The 24,108-nt window shown below is 40.7% G+C and overlaps 2 protein-coding genes across 5 annotated transcripts in view; both read right to left on the reverse strand.

Annotated features, from left to right (window-relative positions):
- Nucleotides 1-3,813, reverse strand: part of DNAJB14 (DnaJ heat shock protein family (Hsp40) member B14) — a 51,481-nt gene extending 47,668 nt beyond the window's left edge. The window contains exon 1 of one of the 4 annotated variants that reach the window (XM_045067047.1): nt 3,074-3,719. In XM_045067047.1, the coding sequence (XP_044922982.1) occupies nt 3,074-3,190 (117 nt within the window). In that variant the 5' untranslated portion in view covers nt 3,191-3,719. Of the gene's footprint in view, nt 1-3,073 lie in introns of all 4 variants that reach the window. The other 3 variants (XM_004748175.3, XM_045067048.1, XM_013054052.2) reach the window with 3 other exon arrangements.
- A 1,067-nt stretch (nt 3,814-4,880) lies between these two features.
- Nucleotides 4,881-7,127, reverse strand: LOC106005408 (histone H2A.Z). The gene is made up of 5 exons (XM_045067050.1): nt 6,971-7,127; nt 6,460-6,537; nt 6,063-6,176; nt 5,585-5,714; nt 4,881-5,317 (listed from the first exon to the last, which is right to left on the reverse strand). The coding sequence occupies exons 1-5, from the start codon at nt 6,971-6,973 to the stop codon at nt 5,256-5,258; spliced, it is 387 nt and encodes a 128-aa protein (XP_044922985.1). The 5' UTR covers nt 6,974-7,127; the 3' UTR covers nt 4,881-5,255.
- Between the last annotated feature and the right edge of the window lie 16,981 nt (nt 7,128-24,108).

Raw genomic sequence — 24,108 nt, forward strand, 5'->3', positions numbered from 1 at the left:
TTGCAAGACATTGTACTATTAATTTTCAGTTATTTTTCTTAATTTTTTTCTATGTTCATGTCTTTAAGAGCAACAACTGTATTGTGCTTTGATATCTTACAGTATCCTTTAGCAGACTGATTCAAATTGTTTATATGATAGGGATGCCTGGCTGGTTCAGTTCATAAGCACAGGACTCTTGATCTCAGGGTTGTGAGTTCAAGCTATGTTGGGCATAGAGCTTAGTTAAGAAAAAAACCACTGAGGGGCGCCTGGGTGGCTCAGTGGGTTAAAGCCTCTGCCTTTGGCTCAGGTCATGATCCTGGCGGCCTGGGATCGAGCCCCGCTTCAGGGAGCCTGCTTCTACCTCTCTCTCCGTCTGCCTGCCTCTCTGCCTACTTGTGATCTCTGTCTGTTAAATAAATAAATAAAATCTTAAAAGAAAGAAAGAAAGAAAGAAAGGAAGAAAAAAAACACTGAAAGAATAAAATTTCTCAATGAATCATTAAGCAAACAACAAAAACAACAAATTGTTTATATAAGAATAACAAACCACAAGTTTAAAGCTTCTCAGAGCCTCACATTTGTTAAATAGAAATGATACCCCCAAAACTGAGTGCTTACTGTTAAACGCATTGCATGTATTAAGTCCTTTAACTCTTACAATAGCCCCATGATATCAGTACATTACAGCCCCATTTTGCAGATGAAAGAACCAAAGGCTACAGAGGTTATGCCCAAGATTAAGGTTACAGCTAGAAAGTGGAGAAGATAGGATTCAAAAGCCAAAGTATTTCATCTGTTAAAACTGTCCCTCTAGTACTAGATAATGGCTAAAATGAAATCATGTATTCATACAGTATGCAAATTTTAACTCTGCACAATGGTTTCTCAAATATAACACCAAAAACACAGGCTTAAAAGCAGACAAATGAAACTACATGAAGCTTAACAACTTCTGTACATCAAGGACACAACCAGCAGAATGAAAGACTTCCTACAGAATGGGTGAAAAAATGTGCAAATCATATATCTGATAAGGGCTTTATATTCAAAATATATAAAGGACTCCTACAACTCAACCACAAAACAAATAATCCAATTAAAAATGGGTAAGGGTGCCTGGGTGGCCTAGTCCGTTAAACATCTAAAAAACTTTTGGTGAGGAGATGTGAAAAAACTAACTCTTGTGCACACTATTGGCGGGAATGTAAAATGGTGCAACTGGTTTGGAAAACAGTACAGTAGTTCCTCAAATATTTAAAAATAGAACTGCCAATATGATCCAGCAATCCCATTTCTGGGTATGTATCTCAAAGAACTGAAAGCAGAAGAAACTTGCAATGTGATACTTGCACACCCACGTTCACAGCAGCATTATTCACAATAGCCACAATATAAAAACAACCTTAATGTCTACTGGCAGATGAATGAAAATGTTGGGGTGTGTGTGCGCGCGTGCGCACGCAAAATGAAATATTATATAGCCTTAAAAAAGAAAATCATATCGCATGCTACAACATGTACTTCATGGACATTATGCTAAGTGAAATAAACCAGTCAAAAAGGACAAACACTGTATGATTTCACTTACAGATCATATTTAAAGTAGTAGAATTTAAAAAATAAAGAACAGTGTTGCCAAAGCTGGCAGGCAGGGAAAATGGGGAGTTGCTTTGTTGGTATAGAATTTCAGCTCTAGAAGAGGAAAAATTCCAGAGATCTAAAAATGGTTAATACTACTGAAACAAATGCTTAAAAATGATTTGGTAAATTTTGTTACATATTTGTGCCACATTTTAAAAAAATATTAACTCCTTTCTTTCCTTTCACTTCCTTTTCCTGTCCTCTCTGGTACAGTATTCAACAGCAGTGTAACAAAAATGACAGAGAAAACAAAGAATACAAGGGGTTCAACAATATAAAAAAATTGAGAAAACAATAAAACAGCCTCACGTTCTTATTAACTTATCATTAATTTTCTTAACCTAGAAATACCTTGAACCTCCAGTGAAACAGTATTCTAATGGCAAGATAATAGAGCATGATGGTTAAAGGCTCTTTGGAGCTGGAAAGCTCAAGTACTACTCTGACTTTGGTACTAATTACTCTGATCTTCGGTGAAATATTTTTATTCATTCACTCACTGATTCACTCATTCATCAAAAAATGTTTACACATGGGTAAACCCGGTTAAACAAATTCCATCTCTACAGAGGACTGTTCTGAGGAGTAAATGAAATATTTTATACAAAACACTAGGCACAAGGCCCGGCACTAAAGTGCTCAGTAAATGCTGGCTATTATTATTACTTTAAAGCCTACAGAGCAGGACCTGAACAGGGCAATAAGTCAGTCCAGTCTGGTATTCCTTAGTGATTTGCCTGATTTATCCATAATTATGGTGTTATCAAATAGTATCAGTCAGATACTATTCAGGAAATCATTGCTGACTATCATTCTTGCCAAATTTGTGCTCCTCTCTTCTAAAAAAACAACCAACCAATAAAACAAAACAAAACAAACAAAACAAAAAAACAAAAAAGCTCTAACGGGGAAAAGCAATGTCATCTCAGGTATTCGAAATGTTTGCTCTGGGAATAGGGTTCTAGCCCAGAGGTGGTGGAACGGAGACCTGTACAGGGGCCACCAGAGTCCCCCATTCCTCTCACTTCCTTAGGGGCCTAGGCCTTATTTGAGGATTAAGATGCGGTGGGAGGGGGCCACACAACCGAACAGCCATTTATAAAGCCCCTCTCAGGTAAGACGGGCTCAGAGGAATCTCCTGGCAGAATGACAGCTAGACCTTTACAAAACGGACCCGAGCACCGGCAGCACTCGTCTGTCAGCTGAGAGCCGGCATCTGGAAGGCAAGCTAGTGCAGAGGGAATCTCGGGCAGCCCACCCCAGGCCCAGGCCGGGGCAGTCGGGGCCGGGGCGGGGGTGTGTCGGGATGTTCCTCCCGGGGCCCTGCGGCAGGGTCTGGCAGGCCGGGGGTGCCGCCGGTTCCCGGAGGGGCGACGGTGGGGGCGGGGGCGGACTACGCGGCGGTCTGGGGACCCGGCAGGAAGGGAAGGGGCACTGAGGGCCTCACCGCGGGCCGAGGGCAGTGGGTAGAGCTTCTCCGCCTTTTGCAGGAAGCGCTGGGCCTTCTCACGGTTGCCGGCGTTGAGGGCCTCCCGGGCGATCTCCACACATTTCTCCGCCTCATCCCGGTTCCCCTCCATGGCTCGCGCTTTCTTCCGTTTCCTCCGGTAGCGCAGCTACGGAGGGGGTGGGGGTGGGGAAACGGACGCCCGGCCGCGGCGGAGGCGAGCCGACCCGGGGGGGGGCGTGCGGTGGCGAGCGGGGAGGAGAGCAGGGCACCGTGGCGGCGGCGGCGGCCCGGGCGGACTGGCGGGCTCACAGCTCCGCCTCCTCACGGCGGCCTCCCCGCCCCCCGCGGGCCCCTACGGCGCGAGCCTCATCCCTCCGGGCCCCTGGACCGAGCTCCCGGGCCTGGGAGTCGGAGCCGGCTCGGCTGTCAGTGCGCGGCGCCGACACGCTCGGAGCCGACCAACGCCGGAGACGGGGGGGGAGGGTGAGGGGGGAGTAGGCGGGCGATACCAGCCCGGCTGCCCGCCGGGGGATTCCGTCGAGGCGGGGACCGGGCCTCCCGCCTTCGCAGCGCCGTGCCCCCTGACCTCCCAACGCGGCCAGCGCAGGCGGGAGCCCGCCTTCCGGGCGGCCGGAGCTACGGATGGGGGCTGGGGCCGCTGGTTTACGGGAAAAATCCCAGGGATCAAAGGGCCGCTTCTAGGCCCCTTCAGCCTTGGAAGGTTTCGGTCAGGTGAGTACCGCGCTGTCAGTCCCTAGGAAGTGCTTCCGGCACAGGTGTTCAGCTCATTAGAGCGCCGTTTGACCTAACCACAGTATCCTTTTATACCCTAACTACGGTATTGTTTTATTTCCTTTTAATTTCAGCTACACACCATTTTCCTGACTCCTATTGCATTAAATTGCTTCTCGGTACCTCCACAAGATATTAACACTTTATTTGCAGTTTGCAAATTATTCCGGTGAAAAGCCCTAATCCAAATCCTTTATGACCAAAACAAGAAGGCACCCCCTTTAAATATATTCCACCACAGAAAATGACTTGTTGGATTTTTCCTTTCCCCCATTTTCATAGCATTTCCTCGTGATCTTTAATGTCATGTTGAGTCTCCTTGGTGGGGCGAAAGGGACCACTTATTGCTTGGTAATGTCATCCAAATTTAACAGATTAGGACAGGAACTTCACAAATCAAGTGTCAAAATGGTCCACTCGACCCAACCAAAAAATACTCATTTTTTAACCATGTTCAATCAAGCTATTGTCAGCATGCAAATATACATATGTAACTCAGGACTTGCAAATAAATACTGACACTCTTCTGGAAAATGGGAAGAGCATGAAGCCCCCCACCAAGATGTTAACTGATAAATTTAGTTCAAGTAAACTTCAAAACACCATAGCACATGAAAATCTATTATCTCCAAAGTCTAATATAGCGGGCGGAGGCGAGCCGATTTGGGGAGGAAGCTGTGGAGGTAGCTATAATGCCCTCTTCCTCCCCAAATCCACCAAGGCAATAGCCCACCAGTGTGATGCGATCACACAGAGCAGACACCACCGACAAACCGAGATGGCCAAGCTTAGCCTAAGAAACAGCAACTTGCCCCACTGCAGCTCCTGCCAACGTTTTAAAATTTTTAATAGCTCATTACATAACATTAAAAAAAATTACACTTGGGTCTGCTGACTTGGTTGTACCAAGTTCATTTCAAGAGAATAAATAGGCTTATGTTAACTGCTGTATGAGATCCCTACTCAAAAGAAAGGAATTCCCATTACAATCAAGCAAATTTAAAACACAAAGTTTGGGATATGACCTTTATTGAGCTTATCCACTGGAGTGGAAATAATGTCTGTACAAAACCAAATGTTTGTTACTATAACTTCTGCATCACAATTAAAATCCAAACAGTTTTTTAAAAACAGTCAACTCAATCAAAACCCACTACTTCAGAATCAATAGCTTCTTTGAAGCCACAGTAACACTTAAATATGGTTAAGACTCGAATGCAGAAATTTGGTTGGTTGGAAAGCTAATTAAACTTCCAACTTGCTCAAATAGAATTACAAAAAGGCAAAATTGTGTTTTTCACAGAGATACAGTCCACTGGAATCACCAACACTGGACAGCTGTTAAGAGTATTTAGAGTCCTGAGATAATAAGGAATCCAGGCATCCTTTAAACAGTCTTCTGTTGTCCTTTCTTCCCAATCAGAGATTTGTGGATGTGTGGAATGACACCTAGGAGAGGAACAGCGATTAATACTACTTTTTAATATATATAAACATCACATAAAACATAAAACTAAGTCAGTTTAATGTTCAGCTTGGAAAAGGTCTTTAAATGCAAAGCTCAAGTATGTAAATATTCACTAAGTTACATACACAAATCAAATTTCATAATGCAACCACACTTAAGATCCATAAAAATATGGGTTCTTCTGTACTAAAAAATAACGAGCTACAAAGTTTTTTCTACGAAGGAATAAAATTTTAGTGTTTACATACCACCACCAGCAATTGTAGCCTTGATGAGAGAGTCCAATTCTTCATCTCCACGAATAGCAAGTTGCAAGTGACGAGGGGTAATACGCTTTACCTTCAAGTCTTTTGATGCATTTCCTGCCAATTCAAGTACCTACAAGGCAGATTCTAATCAATCTCCTTCCAACTTTCCTTAAAGCGGAAGCCCAGAGAGTAGAATCAAATCTTCATGAAGGTAAGTCTACCAAATGATGTCTTCCCCTACTACCTGAATGGCAACACATGCAAAAGGGGGCACGCAATTTTATTTCCAAGATCAGCAAACTCAACCAAGCTCAAAAGGATTCCTTAATGAACACCAGCCCCCTCTAGCGTTCTCAGAAGCTTCTAGCCGCGTTTAGGGCCTGGGAGTTTTTCTTGCATCACTTTCCTCCTTCCCTCTCGCCGCCTCCCCCCAACCCCCCCAAAACCTTTTCCAGATTATAGGCGTACACCCATTTACCTCTGCGGTGAGATACTCCAGGATGGCTGCGCTGTACACAGCGGCAGTCGCGCCCACACGTCCATGACTGGTCGTCCTAGATTTCAGGTGTCGATGAATACGGCCCACCGGGAACTTAATTTTAAGCACACAAACATAAATGCACAAAGATGTTAGAGTCAAAGATGGTAATATCACACGCGCGCCAAACCAAGGAGCATATACGCTGGTGCAGCAACGCGCCCCAGCATCGACACACGTGATCGCCCCCCCTCCGATATTTATCGTATCGGCAAACCAAGTCGCGACACCGCATCACCCACGCAAGGACGAAACGCCCATCTAGAGCGATGATAAACACGAAAAGCGGTGGAAAGAAAAACGCCACAATTCCCAGACTGCACGAACCACCACTGACCTGCAAGCCGGCTCTCTGTGAGCGGGAAACCGCCTTTGTCTTGGCCTTTCCGGAGTCCTTCCCAGCCTTACCGCCAGCCTGCGGCGCGCACACGCCCGCGAGCGAAGGAGGAATGGGGAATATAGGATTACCAGGGCGGCGCGCCCCTCCCCCACCGCGGCGCGGCCCGGGCGCGAGCGCGGCCCCGTGCCCAGCCGGGGTCTCCGGCCAGCCGCGCGCCGCAAGGGCGACCCCGCCCGCCCGCCCCCCGCAGCGCGCCCGCCGCGGCCGCGCGCCTCCGTCCGCCCGCCGGCCCCCAGCGGCGCTGCGCGCGCCACCCAACCGTCGCCGCCCGCCGCGAGATCGGAGGCTGCTCCGCTCGCCGCCGACAAAACACCTCCCCCCGCTCTTCCAAATCCTGTCTCCGCGCGTTCCCAACCGTCGCCACTTCACCCCCATCTCCCGTGTGTAACGGGTTTTTCTCCCATCGGCAAAAACCCGCGAAGTCTCCGAGCGCCTCCGCGAAGTTTACCATTTCGAATTCTGCTGAAGCTCAAACAAGCAAGGCAGAGAAAGGACTAGTCAGCCAGCCAGCGAGATCCCACCGCCTACTCCTTCGTCGCACCGCGATTCAAACTGCGCTGTCTCCCGCCTTCCCCGCTCCCTTTATACTGCTGAATGTTCCCTCATCCGGGAACTCGGATTGCTCATCCCACCAATGGCTGCCACCCGCCCTCGGGACGCGTCCTTGAAGCCTCAGCCAATGAACAAGCGAAGAATAGGGCAGAGGGGCGGGCACTCCTCAGCTCCAGCCGCTATTGGGGCGTGGGGAAGGAGGTGGGGGGAGGGCGGAGGGATGGGAACTGAGGAGACGAAGGGCACGGCGGCGGGAGGGAAGAAACAGAGCGAGCTACGCTGCGGGAGCGAGGAGACCCGCCGGCTGTGGTCACGTGTCTGGGAGGAGGAGCTGAGAGGCTGGCTCAGGGGAGGGGCACGCGGTGGCGCCCGCGGTCTCCCAGTCTGATCCCGGGGTCTGCGTGTGGTGGCCTCCGGATCTAGCTCGCACTCCTTCCCCTAACCCCACTGCTTTGTCACTCCGACCAGAGCGCTTCGAGAGCCGAGACCCGCTCGCTGGCTCACAGCCTTTTTTTTTTTTTTTTTTTGCCGGGACCCGGGGCACCTTCTTCCCCGCCGCCCTCTCCATCCCCAGCGCCTCCTGTGGTCTGACAGGTGGCGCGTTCGCGTGGAGTGAGAATGGTTCACTCCTCGGTGAACCACAGGCTTAACAGAGATTTCGCGTCTTCCCCGTAAGCAAATCCCCAGCCGCCCGAACGATCGCGACCCGCTGCTCCCACGTCATCTTTAGCTGTATGTCCCACATTTTCTTTCCTCGCCACTTTTGACGCCACTCGAGAGTTCCACGGGAACAAACGGTGGAGCAAAGTCACCTCTCTGGTCACAAAAGACCTTTTGCTCTACGCGCGGAGGGCTCGGGGTGAGGCTGTATTCCCTAATCGAATCATAAACCGTATTTTTCTGGAGACTACATATCAATGGGTTGTACTTACAGCCTGGTATCTAAAGTTGATTTAGTGAAACCTGAAAGCCATTATGTGTCAACTTTTCTATACAAGACATTTTGCTACATGACAAATGTTCGATAAATGTCAGTGGGGTAACTCCTAACATGATTCACAGACAGTTACAGATGGTCCATGTAATCAATTGCAAATGGTGGGCTTAAAAAATAGTCCTGTACACAGAGTACTATCATAATGCCAGCTACTTAGCCTTCCAACTAATAGATTAATAACACCTGTGTGCATCTCCAGATGCTTGTGGTGATGTAAATCTTTCATAATTAGAGTTATTACACTTTAACAGTGTTTCCGACATGAAGTAATTTTGAAATATGTATTAAGTACATTAAAGTTTCAGTTTGAAAGATTTTATCAAATTAGAGGAATTCTCCATTTCTGGAAGATAAATTCGAGAGAAGAGATCCCCAATAATTTCAATACTAAGGTTTTTTATCGCTCCCCCCACCCCCTGGAACTGAGGAATTGTTCATGATGTCATCAATAGAAGAATTAATCAGTTCCCCCACCGAACTGATACAATGGCAGTAAAAGCTGTGGGACCCGATGTAACAGTTAACCTAGGCTCCACTGGGCCTTTCTGATAAACAACTCACAAGCCAGCATTAATACCTTTTCCAGTTTAGAGACTATGTTCTCTTTGTTACGAGGTCCAACTAAAGGAATTCACTGTTGCCTCACTGAATAGAGTTTAACAGAACGAGCTCAGGAACAGGTAGAAATAGATTCTGCTCTTCTTTCTCACTGTTATCATACTTACTAACCTTTTGGAACTTCTAGTTCTAAGAAAAGGGTATAGTATCACCTATTTTCACATGGTTGTTGAAAGAGTAAAGGAGAGGGCATTCAATGTACCCTCTAGCATATGTTTGTCACACAATAAGCACTCAATCATAACTACGATTATCTTCTACCTTGGATGCTGGGGAGGGGTGAAATAAAGTATTTTTGATTCCTAAATATTTTTTCCTGTCCAGTACATTGTCTTCCATTGATTTGAAAGTGGCAAGCCTAAAAACTGCCTATGTATACACAACCAAGGCATCCATCCTCCAAACTAAAATCCTAAATTGGTTTAATACCTTCCATGGTTTTCCTCTTCCTTCTGATAGCAGGACAACATCAGTTTCTTCATTTTCCCAGCAGTTTTGTGATTACCTACTCTTTTTGCTTCTCTGGAAAATGCATACTACAAGTATGTTAATATTCTTGGATCATCTCTCCTGTACTTGTGTGTATACTACTACAAGTATATAATGTATATTGCCAAAGCTATATAATTATTTTGTACAATGCCATATCCAATGGTTATTTAAGTCCTCTTTTGCCATAAAAGTCTACATATGAAGTAGATGACCTCACTATTATTGATTCTCTCCTTAATGGCCTTATCCTAACTCAGCCAAACTTTCTATGACCAATTATTACCTCCTCTCAAACACTATCCTTAACTACTGTTGATTTTTACATTTTATGGTGAGAATTTGAGACTGTCACATTTGGGAATCTCAAATTTCTGAATAACATTTTGCTTTAAACATGTATTTTTAAGCAAATACAAACAAGTTATTTCAAAAGGTATCAGCCTAGATAGATAATGGCAGAATTCTTCTTTTTAGGTAATCCACATTAGAATCCTAGTTCTCACTATCTAATACATTCAGGAAAGAATGTGCCTTCAAGAACTCTGAGTTCCCGTGTGATATAATACAACATACTGATCCAGAGTTAAATAAAAAAAACAAGAAAAATGGAACGGGTCTGGGTAGCACACACTTGTTATACAGCCTGAAGTAACTTAAACTCTAAGCCACAGTTTCTTCAAATAGGGATTCATAACATCAGATAAACCAACCTCATAGAACTGTGAAAGGATTTCATGAAGTATAAAGAATATGGGGGAGGGGGCACCTAAGTGGCTCAGTTGGCTGAGCAGCCAACTTTGGTTTCAGCTCTGGTCTTCATCTCTGGATCCTGGGATCTGCCCCTGCATTAGGCTCTGCTCTCAGCTGGGGAGTCTGCTTGTGGATTCTTTCTCTCTCCTCTCCTGCTGCTGCTATCCCTGCTTGAGCATGCTCTCTCTCACTAATAAATCTTTTAAAAAGAACATATGGAATAGTGTATTAACATTTGTGGGACAAAGGCTGTAGTCCTCCCTGAATTCATCATATAAAGATGATTACATTAAGAGAAAACTATGTGTTTACAGTGTTGATGAAACCAAGGCCATAGTTTTAAAATCCCAATTGCCCAGTTATATACTTCCCATGACCACAGATTTCATATACTTAATTCAGAAGTTCAAAGTGTAGGTTACAAAGAAGATCAGCTGAAGCTACTCTACCCCAGTCCATAGCCATTTCAGGAAAAACAATTCAAAGGTCATGGGGGCCCAATATATCTTTTAATACAGTACTAAATTTGTTTTTTCTATACCTAACAGTCCTCAGAATGTTTGGAAACCTGCTTTTTCAAAGTAAAAAAATTGAGTCTTTTTTTTTCTCATATTTTTCATTACCTATTATTGGTCTTTAAGATTTAATGAGTAGAGGGAGGGAGTCTATGTTTTGATCCCGTTTTCCCAAATAAGATTTCACCTATATTAGTAGTTTATAACTTATCCCACCAGCTAAATAGTAAATACTGTGCATCAAAACGCTTGATGCATAATCCCTCCCTAATAAAGAAATAGGTGTGATAAATGCCAGATTGGTGCTCCCAGCCTGTTAGGTAAACTAGAATATAGTCATTAAGTTGTACTGTATGCCAGGCAACATGCCAAGCAATCACAGTTGGGAGATAGGCTATGTAGAGCTTAGGTTCTTCCTTGATCTAGCTGAAAGGATTAGACAAGGAGGAAAATTTAAGCAATGCTCTAATCATTAAGACTCCATTAATAAGCCTGTTACAAAATAAGTTCCTGATTGGTTGCCAAATCAACATTTTCTCTAAAGGACAGACACAAGTGTGAACTGGAGTGTTCTGAAGCGTTTATGTTTAAATGGACCCAGGGAGAATTTAACTAGACTGGCAGACTGGTGTAAAGAAGCAGCAGCTAGAAGGTTAGGTGCGGAAGAGATTCCTGGTCATATCCCTATATCTATTCTCACAACTTCTTGAGGAATAGCACTTTCAATTTTTAGTGGGGCACTTGCTCATCAGAATATAAGTACACTCAGCCAGAAAAATAAATTTTCACCAAAGGGTGTGAGCAGCAGTAGGCACACTGTCCTGGAAATTTCCCTAAAAAAGACAAGCCCTTTTCTTCTTCTTGCAGACTGGAATGAAGATAGAGTTGGAAAGCCATTTTGGACCATGAAATGAACTTCAGAATATAAGTAACACACGAAGGAATAATGAAATAGAAAAAGCAAGTGGTAGTATGGAGTATTAAACCAGCCCTGGTTCTCTCTGAACTTTTACATCTGTTTTGTTCAAATCACTTTTATTTTGGATTGTCTGTCACTTGCAGTTCAACTTGATCTTAACCATTACAGTAAGTCAACAGCCTAAATCTTGGAGAAAGATAGCAGACTTTTTACCCTGAAGAACTGAGAAACCAATTAATATTTCTGAGAAGGGAAGATACAGTGTTCATTGCTTTTAAGATTCTAATATAGCATGAAGTATAAGGCAAATCATAAAAGGGAAAACTTCTGTTAGAAACCTGGCGAAGATGATATATGTCACCTAGATATAAAACCTAAAACCAGTCTAACACTGTAGCCAAGAGAAGGATGTAAAACATCTTGAAAGAAGAATCAATAAGATTTAGTAGCTGACTGGGTATGACATTCAGGAAGGCATGGGAGGTGGACATAAATAAATGAAAGGGCATCAAAAAAGATACCTAGATTTTTACATTTGTGGTCTGGGATCTGAAGTAGCATCTAAAGAAATGGGGTGGAATATCTGGGTGGCTCAGTCACTGGAACCTGCAACTCTTGGTCTTGGGGCCATGGATCTGAGTCCTGCCATTGGGTATAGAGCCTACATAAAATAAAAAATTTAAAAAATAAAATTAAATAAAGAAATGGGGAAACCAAGAGGGTAGAGAGAGGAAGAACTAATTTAGGAGAGTTATGAAATATTTAAGCTGACAGAGGAAATCAAGTGGAATTTTCAAGAAGGTTTGTTGGAAATAAGGGCAGGAGCTTGTGAAAAGAAAATTTTTCAAAGATCTATCCCACAGAGTATACCTAACAAAAAATTTCGATAGTGATATCAGAACCATTAAAAGATAAGCTGAGGCATATTAAAAGGTGTAAGAGTTTATAAGAACAAAAATTTATTGGAATTGGGCAACACCAAACCAGAAATAGTTAGGGACCCTCCACTGACAGGAGCTGGGGGAAAAGACTTACATAGGAAGGTGTGGAAGCAGGATTGATTGATTGATTGGCTATAGCTTAAAGCTTAGTTGACTATTTGTCATTGGTTATCTTACTTTCTATTTCATAACCTAGAGGCATTTACGGGCTTAGATTTTTAGGCTGCTGTGACATTAGAGCCACATCAGTGTAATGGCCTACTTGTTTAGTTAATTGAACACCTCAGATGACAGCACCAAGGAAAACTGTGATTACAATTGAGAGCTAAAGAGCAGCCAAAGGAAAAGACCCAAGGAAGCGAAATGTGTGTGGTGTCTCACTGGGCATAATGATTCCATACTAAACTAGAAAATTTCCCATAGGTACAATATCTAACAAGATGTTGTTCAAAACATTTCTACAAGTGTGGGAAATGAACATTAATCAGTTTTGGATCCTTACTATTCTGTTTACCAAAAATAATGATGTTGCCAGAGATTCTGAGACTCAATCTGGTTTTATCTAAACTCTTGGCTGTTACTTAAATTTCTTATGCCCAATGTTACAAGGCACAGATAACTAAGACAAGCCCATTGGCTAACTTCTTTAAGTTTGAAATTCCACGTAGTTATCTTAGTATGAGAGGGAATCCAAATGCTATCTTCATCCTGAAGAGGAAAATGAAACACTACAAAAAAAAAAAAAAAAAAAAAAAAAAAGACAGGAGTCTAAGGCCAAGAAATTTCTACTTCATACTCCTCCACAAACTCAATACCATGGGAAAAACCATATGAAAGGAGTGGCTATCACACCCATTGTTAAAACTTTGTAGAGTTACGTGTGACCCCATGGTCCTCTCAGTTGGATGTAAATGGTTCAAGAGAGACGCCAAAAGTCTTTTCCAGACCCTTAGATTTTCTCATCTTTCTTTTGTGTGTTGGGGCAGTGGAGGGGTGAGAGCAGTTTGAAACTGTTTATTAGCACTGAACAATCCAGGGAAAGCTAACTAATACAGCTAACTAACTGAGAATCATCTTGTTAGCTATTATAATTGCTTTAAGGAATTTTCTGAATGAAAAACCTTTCAGAAGAGAATTTAATTAGTGCCTTTGACCATATGTACCTGTTACTTTATCTGTCTTAAACGAAATATGTAAACTCTCTAACTGAACAACAGTGTTTAAGGCATCAGTGTTGTTCTTTCTGGATGAATTCTGTTTTCATTGTCTTCTAGTGTCCTGATGTTTCATGAAATAGTCATTTATTTCTTCAATAAGCCTTCTCTACTACTCAGAATCTCAGCAGGAAACGGTCTGAGACAATCTCTTCCTCCATTAATAGATTAATCCAACAACTCTAGGCAAGAGCTGTCCAGGTCATTTATCATATTTCACCACAGGATATGGAAATTTACATGCTGGCTCTTTGTTTAGATTTTTATTTCCTGTTTTAAAATTAAAACAGTGTACTCATCTTAAGTCTCAAAATGAAACAAGTCACCTTTTCTGCAAAAGAAGCTGACAATTTAGGAATTTTACAAAATATGTAAGGAGAGGGAAAAGTCTGGCAAATCAGTGTTATTATATATTATTATAATGTAGAAGTACTTGTGTCACATCACTGATTTTGTAATATAGTAGAACTTCTAATCTGCAGAAAGGGTTTGTTCTAATTAATAAATGTTATGAATTACAGAGTACTTGAAGATAAATGCAGTATCTTGAAGATAAATACTTAGATAAATATAAAAATAAATATAAATATATAAGAAATTTATAATACTTTCACATGTGAATATATATAACACTCCAAGTAGCTGCTAAACATATTGCCTAGGAAAAATACCAAATTTGCCTTAAAAAAAATTTTCTAGGGCACCTGTGTGGCTCAGTGGGTTAAGCCTCTGCCTTCAACTTGGGTCATGATCTCAGGGTCCTGGGATCGAGTCCCGCATTGGGTGCTCTGCTCAGCGGGGAGCCTGCTTCCTCCTCTCTCTGCCTGCCTCTCTGCCTGCTTATGATCTCTGTCTGTCAAATAAATAAATAAAATCTTAAAAAAATATTTCTAGGGGTGCCTGGTTGACTTAGTCCTTAAGCATCTGCCTTTAACTCAGGTCATGATCACAGGGTCCTGTGATCAAGTCTCCCATTGGGCTCCCTGCTCAGTGGGGAGCCTGCTTCTCCCTCTCCCACTTCCCCTGCTTGTGTTCTCTCTTTTAATCTCTCTCTCTCTCTCCCCCTGTCAAATAAATAAATAAAATCTTTTAAAAAATTATATAACATTAATTATTTGTAAATATATCAAAGCTCAAGAACTTTTAAAATATGTATTTGAAAATTTCTCTATCTTGTGATCTCTATTAAGTTGGTTTATGAACATTCTATATGGATAAGTCAAGCTATAATTCAATCTCCAATGACATCGAAAATTTCAGATGAATAGGATCTGAAATATGGAGTCTCTACTCTTCGTTGGTTGCCTGTGGTAATTTGATTGACCTCAAAGACTGGGAGACATGACTTGAAACCACTTCTACAAAGCAACGCATTTTTAATCAGACTGCATATTTTGGAGGTGGCCAAATGTCTCCATGTCACTTCTAGGTACTGAAATTTTACCTTGAATGATAGCTCATGTAAAAATATAGGCATTTGTAAAATTGCACCTGTCATAAGCTCCCTTGTTCCATTTGCTGCACACACTTCAAAGGCTGTCTTGAAAGGACACAGCACCTTTTCACTGACATGATCTTTATATGGGTTTTAGATTTGTATATAGACATTTGAGTAAATATACTGAAGAATGTGAAGTAGGTAATCAGAGCCCAGAATGGCAGAGACTGGCTCATTGCGCACCAAACCCATTTCTTCTTCCTGAACATTCCACTAGAACTCCTGCTTCCTTGCCAGGAGGGATGGCCATGTGATCGATTCTTGTCCAGGTATGGAAATGGAATGTGTCATTTCTACAGCAAGCCTTTTAAATAGTGAGTGTGCCTTCTCCACGCTCCTTTTCTGTATTCGAGGTTTGTACACAAAGCAGGAGACTCCAAAGTAAGAGAGGATTTTAGATTCTCAAGATTGGTCATACAAAAGACTACTTGCCAACTAGAAACACCATATCAACAATTTTATTGCATTGTTACCACAATTTTGTTGTTTATCAGAGCAGTTAGCCTTCTTTACCTAATACACCTAGTTTACAGCCACAAAACAATCAATTGTAAACAAATGTGTTTTTTTTTAACTTTTATTTTATTTTTTATTTTAATTAACATATAATGTATTATTTGTTTCAGGGGTACAGGTGTGTGAGTCATCAGTCCTACACAATTCACAGCTCTCACCATAGCACATACCCACCCCAGTGTCCATCACCCAGCCACCCTATCCACTTCAGTAAACCACAGTTTGTTTCTTGAGATTTAGAGTCTCTTATGGTTTGTCTCTCTCTGTGGTTCCACTTGTTTCTTTTATTCCTCCCTTCCCCTATGATCTTCTGTTTTGTTTCTTAAATTCCTCATATCAGTGAGATCATATGATAATTCTTTCTCTGATTGACTTACTTTGCTTAGCATAATACCCTCTAGTCCCATCCACGTGGTTGCAAATGACAAGATTTTGTGGGGCTTTTGATGGCTGCATAATATTCCATTTTGTGTGTGTGTGTGTGTGTGTGTGTGTGTGTGTGTATACACAGACTCCCCCCCACACACACACCACATCTTCTTTATCCATTCATCTGTTGATGGACATCTAGGCTCTTTCCACAGTTTGGCTATTGTGGACATTGTTGCTGTAAACATTTGGGTGCATGTGCCCCTTTGGATCAGTACATTTGTATCTTTGGGGTAAATACCCAGTAGTGCAATCGTTGGCTCATAGGGTAGCTCGATTTTGAGAGATCTATACCTGTGTGGTCCATTGTAATTAGAATGCTCCTCTCATTTGCTAAAACTATATAATAGAAAGAGTTGTGGCAATTTTACTAAAGAATTCTTGTTTCCATTATCTCCTACTTTTAAAAAAATACTGTGCATTGAAAAACACAAAGTACTCATGTGCAGGTTACTTATTGTGGCAGTGTTTATAATAGCAAAAGACTGAAAATAACCCAAATTATCATTAACATGGAACACATCAATAAACCGATACATTGGCATAATGAAGTAAGATAGAACTGTAAAAAAGAATGAGGAAAACCTCTGTACACTGAAATACAGTAATCTTTCAAATATATCATTAAAGGAAAGAAATAAAGTACAGAATATGATATCTAGAATGTTATGTTTTATGTAAAAGTCTGGATATTTGCTCATATGTGCAAAAAAGAAACAATAGTGGATGAATAGAGCAAAAATTAATAAAAATTATTATAGTGAGAGGGAAGGAAGAAAAGACAGGGATGGAAAAGCAAACTTTTTTCACAATTTTTACTTTGAGGGGGGTTATAAATATTTTTATATAATAAAAAGAACTCTAATAAGCAAACTGTAAATATTGAGATAAACTGAATTAAATAAACCTAACTAGGTATTAAGTTGCTGCCATATTCTTTTTTTTTTTTAAGATTTTCTTTATTTATGAGGGAGACCGAAAGAGGGTGGAGGAGCAGAGGGAGAGGGACAAGCCAACTCCAGGCTCAGTGTGGAGCCCGATGAGGGGCTCAATCCCAGGACCCTGAGATCATGACTTGAACGGAAACCAAGAGTTGGCTCTGTTCAAGAAGAAGCCTAAGAAGCAATGACAAGCCAATAGCAGTCAATATCCCTAGTGACAAGATCCTGGTTTCTAAATTCCATTTTCCACTTAAAGAAATCTTTGGAGAAATGGCAGACTCCATAGGGGCAGGAAATGTACATGATAAGCTTATGACCTTATATTCTCCCAGAAAGTAAGGACACCATCAAAGGGTATAGATCCCTGCAAAAAGAACACTGGAAAAAGTTAGAAAAATCTCCCATTGGCCAAAATGGGGTAATTCAAGTATCAAAAGAATAATGACCATAAATTTAAGTCAAACACATTAAATTTAGAAAAAGAAATGAGTTCAAATTAAAGAGGAAAAAAAAGAGGGAGAAGAGAGCACAGATAGAGGAGAAGGTGAAAGAAAAAGGAAGGAAACTCGTTACTCTAATAATTAAAGGTGAGGAAGAGAATATTTATCTTGTTCCTATTTTATGAATTACATTTCAGTTTATACTGAGCTAGTTGATGAAGACGAAATTCTTTTTTTTTTTTTAAGGATTTTATTTATTTATTTGGGAGACAGCATCAGTGAGAGACAGCCCAAGCAAGATGAGGGGCAGAGAGGGAAGCAGACTCCCTGCTGAGCAGGAATCCTGCTGAAGGACTCCAGTTGGGACTCCAGGATCATGACCTGAGCCAAGGCAGATGCTTAACCAACTGAGCTACCTAGTTGCCGCCGGGGACAAAATCCTTCTAAAGAGAAGAATTCAAGCCAATAAACACAGAAGAAATAATAGAATTAGAATTAAAATCCCATTTGCAACCTTCACATTAATTCTTCAAAAGTCATTAGTCTGTGGTAGAACTATCATCTTTATAGTATATTCTACTGAAGACGGAGAGTCACACTATTTCTAAGTTTATGTGAAATATTCTTTTAAAAGAATACTTTATAGATGGGGCTGTGTAATTCACTTTGTTCTATTCAGGTGTTTAGGCCATTGGAAATCAAAGAAGGACAACAGACAGGCAATGCAAGGGAGCATAAGCCACATGTAGGATGTGGGAAATTGACCTGGTTTCCTCCATAAGAAAATAGAATTGATCAGAGAGGGAGGAGAAGAGAGAGGTTGAGAGAGAGAAAAGAAAGCTGTTTTAGACTAAGAGATTTTAAATTGTTTAAAAAGAATGTTTAGGGACACCTGGGTGGCTCAGTCAGTTAAAAGTCTGCCTTCAGCTCAGGTCATGATCCCAGGGTCCTGGGATCGAGCCCTGCATTGAGCTCCCTGCTCAGTGGAGAATCTGCTTCTCCCTCTGCCTGCTGATCCCCCACTTGTGCTCTCTCTCTCTGACAAACAAAAACATAAATAAAATCTTTAAAAAAATAGTTTTTATATTCTTTTTATTTTTTTAAGTTTTTAGCTAATGTAGAAAATTTGATTATGAACTTAGCATTGAGTAATATTCAGGAATTGCTGTTAATGTTATTAGATAAAATAACGGCATATGGTTATGTAAGAAAATGCCCCCTATGTTATTATTTTAAAACATGCACACAAATACTGAGGAGACGGATGTAATGACTTCTGAAATTTACTTTCCAAATGTTCCAACCAAAAAATGATTTTTTAAAAAATTTTATTTATTTATTTGACAGCTAGAGATCACAAGTAGACGAGAGGCAGGCAAAGAGAGAAAGGAGGAAGCAGGCTCCCCGCTGAGCAGAGAGGCTAATGCGGGGCTTGATCCCAGGACCCTGGGAACATGACCCGAGCTGAAGGCAGAGGCCCCAACCCACTGAGCCACGCAGGCACCCCCCAAAAAAATGATTTTTAAAGTGCAGGAGAGAGAAACAATGCAGCAAAGTATTGATGATTGTTAAAACTGAGTATGTTTTGAAAATTTCAGGAGACATTCAAAAAATTTCTTTAAAAGGTGACAAAACTGCTCCAAATGGTATCTTTGTGTGGAACAGGAAAAAAAATGCTAAGCCTTGCTTTGTAGTCACGTAGTTTGCTCCTTGCTTCGGGCCCAAACTGTTTTGCATCATAGCTTTGCCCTTTAAAATTTTTTTTAATAATGAGTAACCCCAGTATCTGACTTGAAGAAACCAGGCTGGCTTCTCAGCCATTCTGGTTTTATCATGTAAAGGATATTTTCTTGTTTGAGGTTTCACTGAGCCATATTTAACAGATAAGCTCATCTATATGAATGTTTTTGTTGTTAATTCTGTCTTGCTCTCGTTATGCTAAAATAACATGCAGGGAAATTGTGTGAGAGTTCACAGGGTACCAATATGGGCCACATAAAGGAAGAAGCGATGAGGCAGTCGTGGGGTCAAAAAATGGAAAATTGAATTCAGACAACTTGGGTTTGACTCTGATACTTCCCAGCTAAGAGACATTTTGTCAAATCACCCTCAGAATATGGGCACTTCTGTTGGGCAAAATGAGAATGGGAACAGGGCTATTTATTGTAAAGACCTCACGAACTATGGGAGATAACTTTTTCAACTCTCGAGCTTCATACCAAGAGAAAACATTACTAGCATGGAGAATGGATACAGCAGTATTTCACATGACCATTGTCACTTTACAGAAGTGAAATGATATATGGATTAAAAAAACTTTTTTTTAAGATTTATTTATTTTAGAGAGAGAGAGAGAGAGAGAGAGAGATTGAGCATGAGCAGGAAGGGCAGAGAGAAGGAAAGAGAATCTCAAGCCGACTTGGTACTGAGCTTGGAGCCCAGCTCTGAGCTGGAAATCACCACCCCGAGATCACGACCTGAGTCAAAACCAAAAGTCAGAGGCTTAACTGCCTGTTCCACTGAGGCTCCCCAAAATATCATATCAGTTTTTAAAAATAAATCAAATAAACAAACTGAAAATGCTCATTAAAAAATACCAGGGTAAAGAAATTAATCTCACAATGCAGATTATACCTCAGTTTTACTGTTTCAGGTCTAATCTTTAATAGGCCAAGTTTTTTTTTTATGTAATATAGTATTTTTTAAAAATTTTCAGCATAATATTATTCATTATTTTTGCACCACACCCAGTGCTCCATGCAACCCGTGCCCTCTCTAGTACCCACCACCTGGTTCCCCCGACCTCCCACCCCCTGCCGCTTCAAACCCCTCAGATTGTTTTTCAATAGGTCAAGTTTTTTTGTGTTTGTTTTATTTCAGCACCTCATACAGTTTTAACTCTTAAAAAACTTACAGGTAAATTTAGTTCCAGACCGAGGAGCAGGAGGCAGCATTAGGTGTGACTTAAAAGACTGTTTTCAGTTATTTATAATCTCAAAACTTGCAGTCAATACTCAGTGTTGCTAAGCCCTAGAATGCAGCTTTTCTCTAAACTATTTAAGACACGTCAACATCCTGCATTCATGAAAAGTTGTTGTTACGATATAATATTGGGTTCTGAAAAGAGAACTGAAGAAAACGTGCTTTTCCCCTGTCCTCTCTTCAGCAAAAGAGACCACATGAAAGAACACGAATATCTCTTTAAATAATTAATGGCTTAAGGGCTACAAAGTACTTCAAAAGTAAATAACAAAAGTGATCTTTTTCCTAATAGCCAGCAATAAGAAAGACATTTCACTGACTCTACGGGTTCCCCTCAGTAGAGGGATTAGGTCAGCCTAACAAACACAGAGTTCTACATTGGCTTTTCACTTTGGGTCTGCTAAGTCTCATTTCATTACAGTGATGTTAGAGTTTCTTTGATTAATCTGTTATTTTGTCTCTTCAGGTGAAATGATAGAGAAAACACATATTCCTGTGGATACTGTTGGCACTTACAGTACCTTTAACAACTCCTCTTCCACATTTCCTCACTCTCACTTTTCCCTACTCTTAACTTTTGTCCCCATCAGTCTTTTTACATTGAAATCGTTTATTTATTTATTTATTTACTTACTTATTTTTGAAAAAGTTACACTTTTATATGTTTCAACATTTGAAAGGTAAAAAATAAATAAATAAATAAGTTATGTAGTGAAAATTCTCTCTCCCAACCTTGTCCCTCAATTACCCAGAAATATGTTTTCTCCAGATTTCCTTGATCGCCTCATTGTACTCATATTGCTTCCCCTATCTGAAGTGTCCTTCAAACACCTTTCAGTTTTTGTTCTTCACATCTTCAAAATGTAGTTTAATACTCTCCTTAATGAGCCTTAATGAGCCTTCCCTGAACCATCACCTCTAAAACTGATCCCTTATTTTCCTGATTCTGCCCAATAGAATATGGTTTTTACCCTAATTTTTAAAAATATGCTTAAAAAATAATAAAAATTATTCAAATTGCTAATGTTTCTAAATTATCTTCTTATTTCCTGAGCAGATTTGAGATTTCTTTCTTTCTTTGAGAGAGAGACAGAATGAGCAGTGGGGAAGAGCCAGAGGGAGATACAGAGAGAGAGAGAGAGAGAGAGAGAGAGAAGCCGACTCCCTGCTGAGCAGGAAGTCTGATTTGGGACTCCACCCCAGGACCCAGAGATTGTGACCTGAGCCAAAGGCTCAGACTGAGCCACCCAACTGCCCCAGATCTGAGGTTTCTGAACAGTTTACAGATTTGTAGTTTCCTTAGAAGCAGAAAATGACTCCTGTTTCTTTTGTTTTCCATATAGCAGGTAGTCTGGACTTATGCAAATAGTTGATGGTGAATCCCCTTTCTATCCTCAAAAACCTTACCAGGTAATTCTTAAAGTTTGCTGCAATGCGAATCACCTGGGGGGCTTAGAAACTCATAATGTGCTGGCTTCACCCTATACAATTAAATCCGAATCTCTAGGCATGGGGTCTAAGCATAAGCACTGTTGAAAACTCACCAGATGACTCCAACTTGCAGCTACATTTAAGAATCAGTAACCTAGCCCACCTCCATGCCCTCGATCTCAGACTATGACTTCATTCATAAAAACTATGCCTTTGCTACCAATGTCAAACATGCCCCCTTCTTGCATCATTTCCCATTTCTGTTTTGCTTCTGTTGGGTTTAAGAAGGAGTTCCTCTTCTCACAGGCCTCCTTCCAGCAACTATATTTTCTTTGCTCTCCTTCACTGAAAAGCTTCCCATAAAGCTTTGCTATGCAGATGGTTGTATTTTTTTTTTTTTTAACCTTCAGGTTATTCTTCAACTTACTTGTATCTCGATTTCATTCCCATCAGGCATGCAAAAATGGTCTTGTTGGTGTTACTTGTCATGTTGCCATACCCAAGGGTCAGTTTTCTGCCTTCTTCTCACTTCTTAGCAGCAGGATCCCCTTGTTGGAAATACTGTCTTTTCTTGATTTCCAGGACACCACATGGTTGCTCTCCTGTCCTTCTATTGCCTCTTATCTGTCTGACTTCAGGATGGCAGTTTCCTAGCTCTTGATCCTAACTAAGCCCTCTATTGTCTCCACACTTGGCCGTGTACCACTTGTGCCTAGAGATGATTTCAGATGGTAAATGGTTGAAAGATTTTTTTACCTGAACAGATAAATATTTCTATTTAGTGTTATTAGAAAAGACTACAACCAACACATTAAACTCACTTTAACACTATAAACTGAAGAAGGATGAATTTAAATAGCATATCATATGGCAAACTTCATAAAACATTCTTTCCACATCTCTTTTCTTTTTTTTCCCTGAGTGTCTTCTCCAGATTACAGCTGCCTTTGCTCGCTCCAAAATCCTCCATCCACTGCTACGTCTCCTTTTTCCTTTACAGTCCTTTGCCTAAGCATACCCTCCAGCTTCTCTGTTTCCATTCTCCCCCTCCGCACTCATCTTCAGCAGAAACACCTCCTGCTGGTGAGCTTCTGTATACTGGGGATCAAACCTGCTTCTTTTATGAGAAGTTAGAGTTCACCTAAAAGGGAAGTCTTCAAAATAGAGAATATGTACATTACAAGGAAGCCATGGAAAATTTGCTTGATATGAAAGAGATATTCTGGGAAGAAAGAGATTTTTGAATAAAGTCTGTCTCATATATGTTTTTACTACCTAAGTAGTAATTCACACTTAGGAATGTTGCTATACTTCAGGAACAGAGGAGTCTTAAAACACCTGCCTTAGGATCAAAGGTGTCATAGTTATCACCAATTTATTTATTTAATGGAATGAAGCATTGTCTATATAAACCTCTAATTATTAAACCTGCATTTCTAAGATTTTGAGTAGTGCTGATATAATAAATCTATTTTCTCATAATTTTATTAAAATCTTTTAAACTCATAATAAAGGTCTGACATGATATATTTAATAATTCTGTTAGTACCTATATTTATCGGATAATAATAATATCAGATTATAATAAAGCTCCAACAAATACACTGTTTCTTGATTCATTTATATAATGACTTTTTACTACACAATCTTAGCATTTGTGGAGGTCCATATACTATCTTCCTGATTATTTACATGTTAAAAATTAAGCTAGCATTGTTAAATAAAATGTTTTATCTGCCTACATGACAAAATTATATTTATAGTAGCAAAAAATTTTAAATGTGAAGAGTTATGTTATTTTTATGTAACTCCAAGTTAGAAAATGTAAAGAATGACTATTTTAAATTATGGTTGTCATGTCTGACCTTCTGTTGATGGCCCAGGGATGTTTGGATAGTATGAAGTAAGGATAAGTGGAATTAATAAATCATTATATATTTATTCTGTAAGAATTATTTTTTTCTCACTTTCATTTTAGATAAACCACTAGGTTATGATAAAGATTCTCATTTACTAGGTGTTGACATTCTGCTAAAGCAGACATTTTTTGATTCATTAAAACGTTTCAATACTTTTTAGGATTAATTTTAACTGAGCAAAGCTTCACTCAGCTGAGGCAAAAGCATCTGGATTTTTAATACAATTTTTTTAAAAGATTTTATTTATTTATTCGACAGAGAGGGAGAGATCACAAGTAGGCAGAGAGGCAGGCAGACAGAGAGGAGGAAGCAGGCTCCCCACTGTGCAGAGAGCCCAATGAGGGTCTTGATCCCAGGACCCTGAGATCATGACCTAAGCTGAAGGCAGAGGCTTAACCCACTGAGCCACCCAGGCACACCAATTTTTAATAC

The sequence above is a fragment of the Mustela putorius genome, unplaced genomic scaffold (assembly GCF_011764305.1).
Source record: "Mustela putorius furo isolate JIRA1106 unplaced genomic scaffold, ASM1176430v1.1 tig00003871_pilon_pilon_pilon, whole genome shotgun sequence".
NCBI classification, from domain to species: Eukaryota; Metazoa; Chordata; class Mammalia; order Carnivora; family Mustelidae; genus Mustela; species Mustela putorius.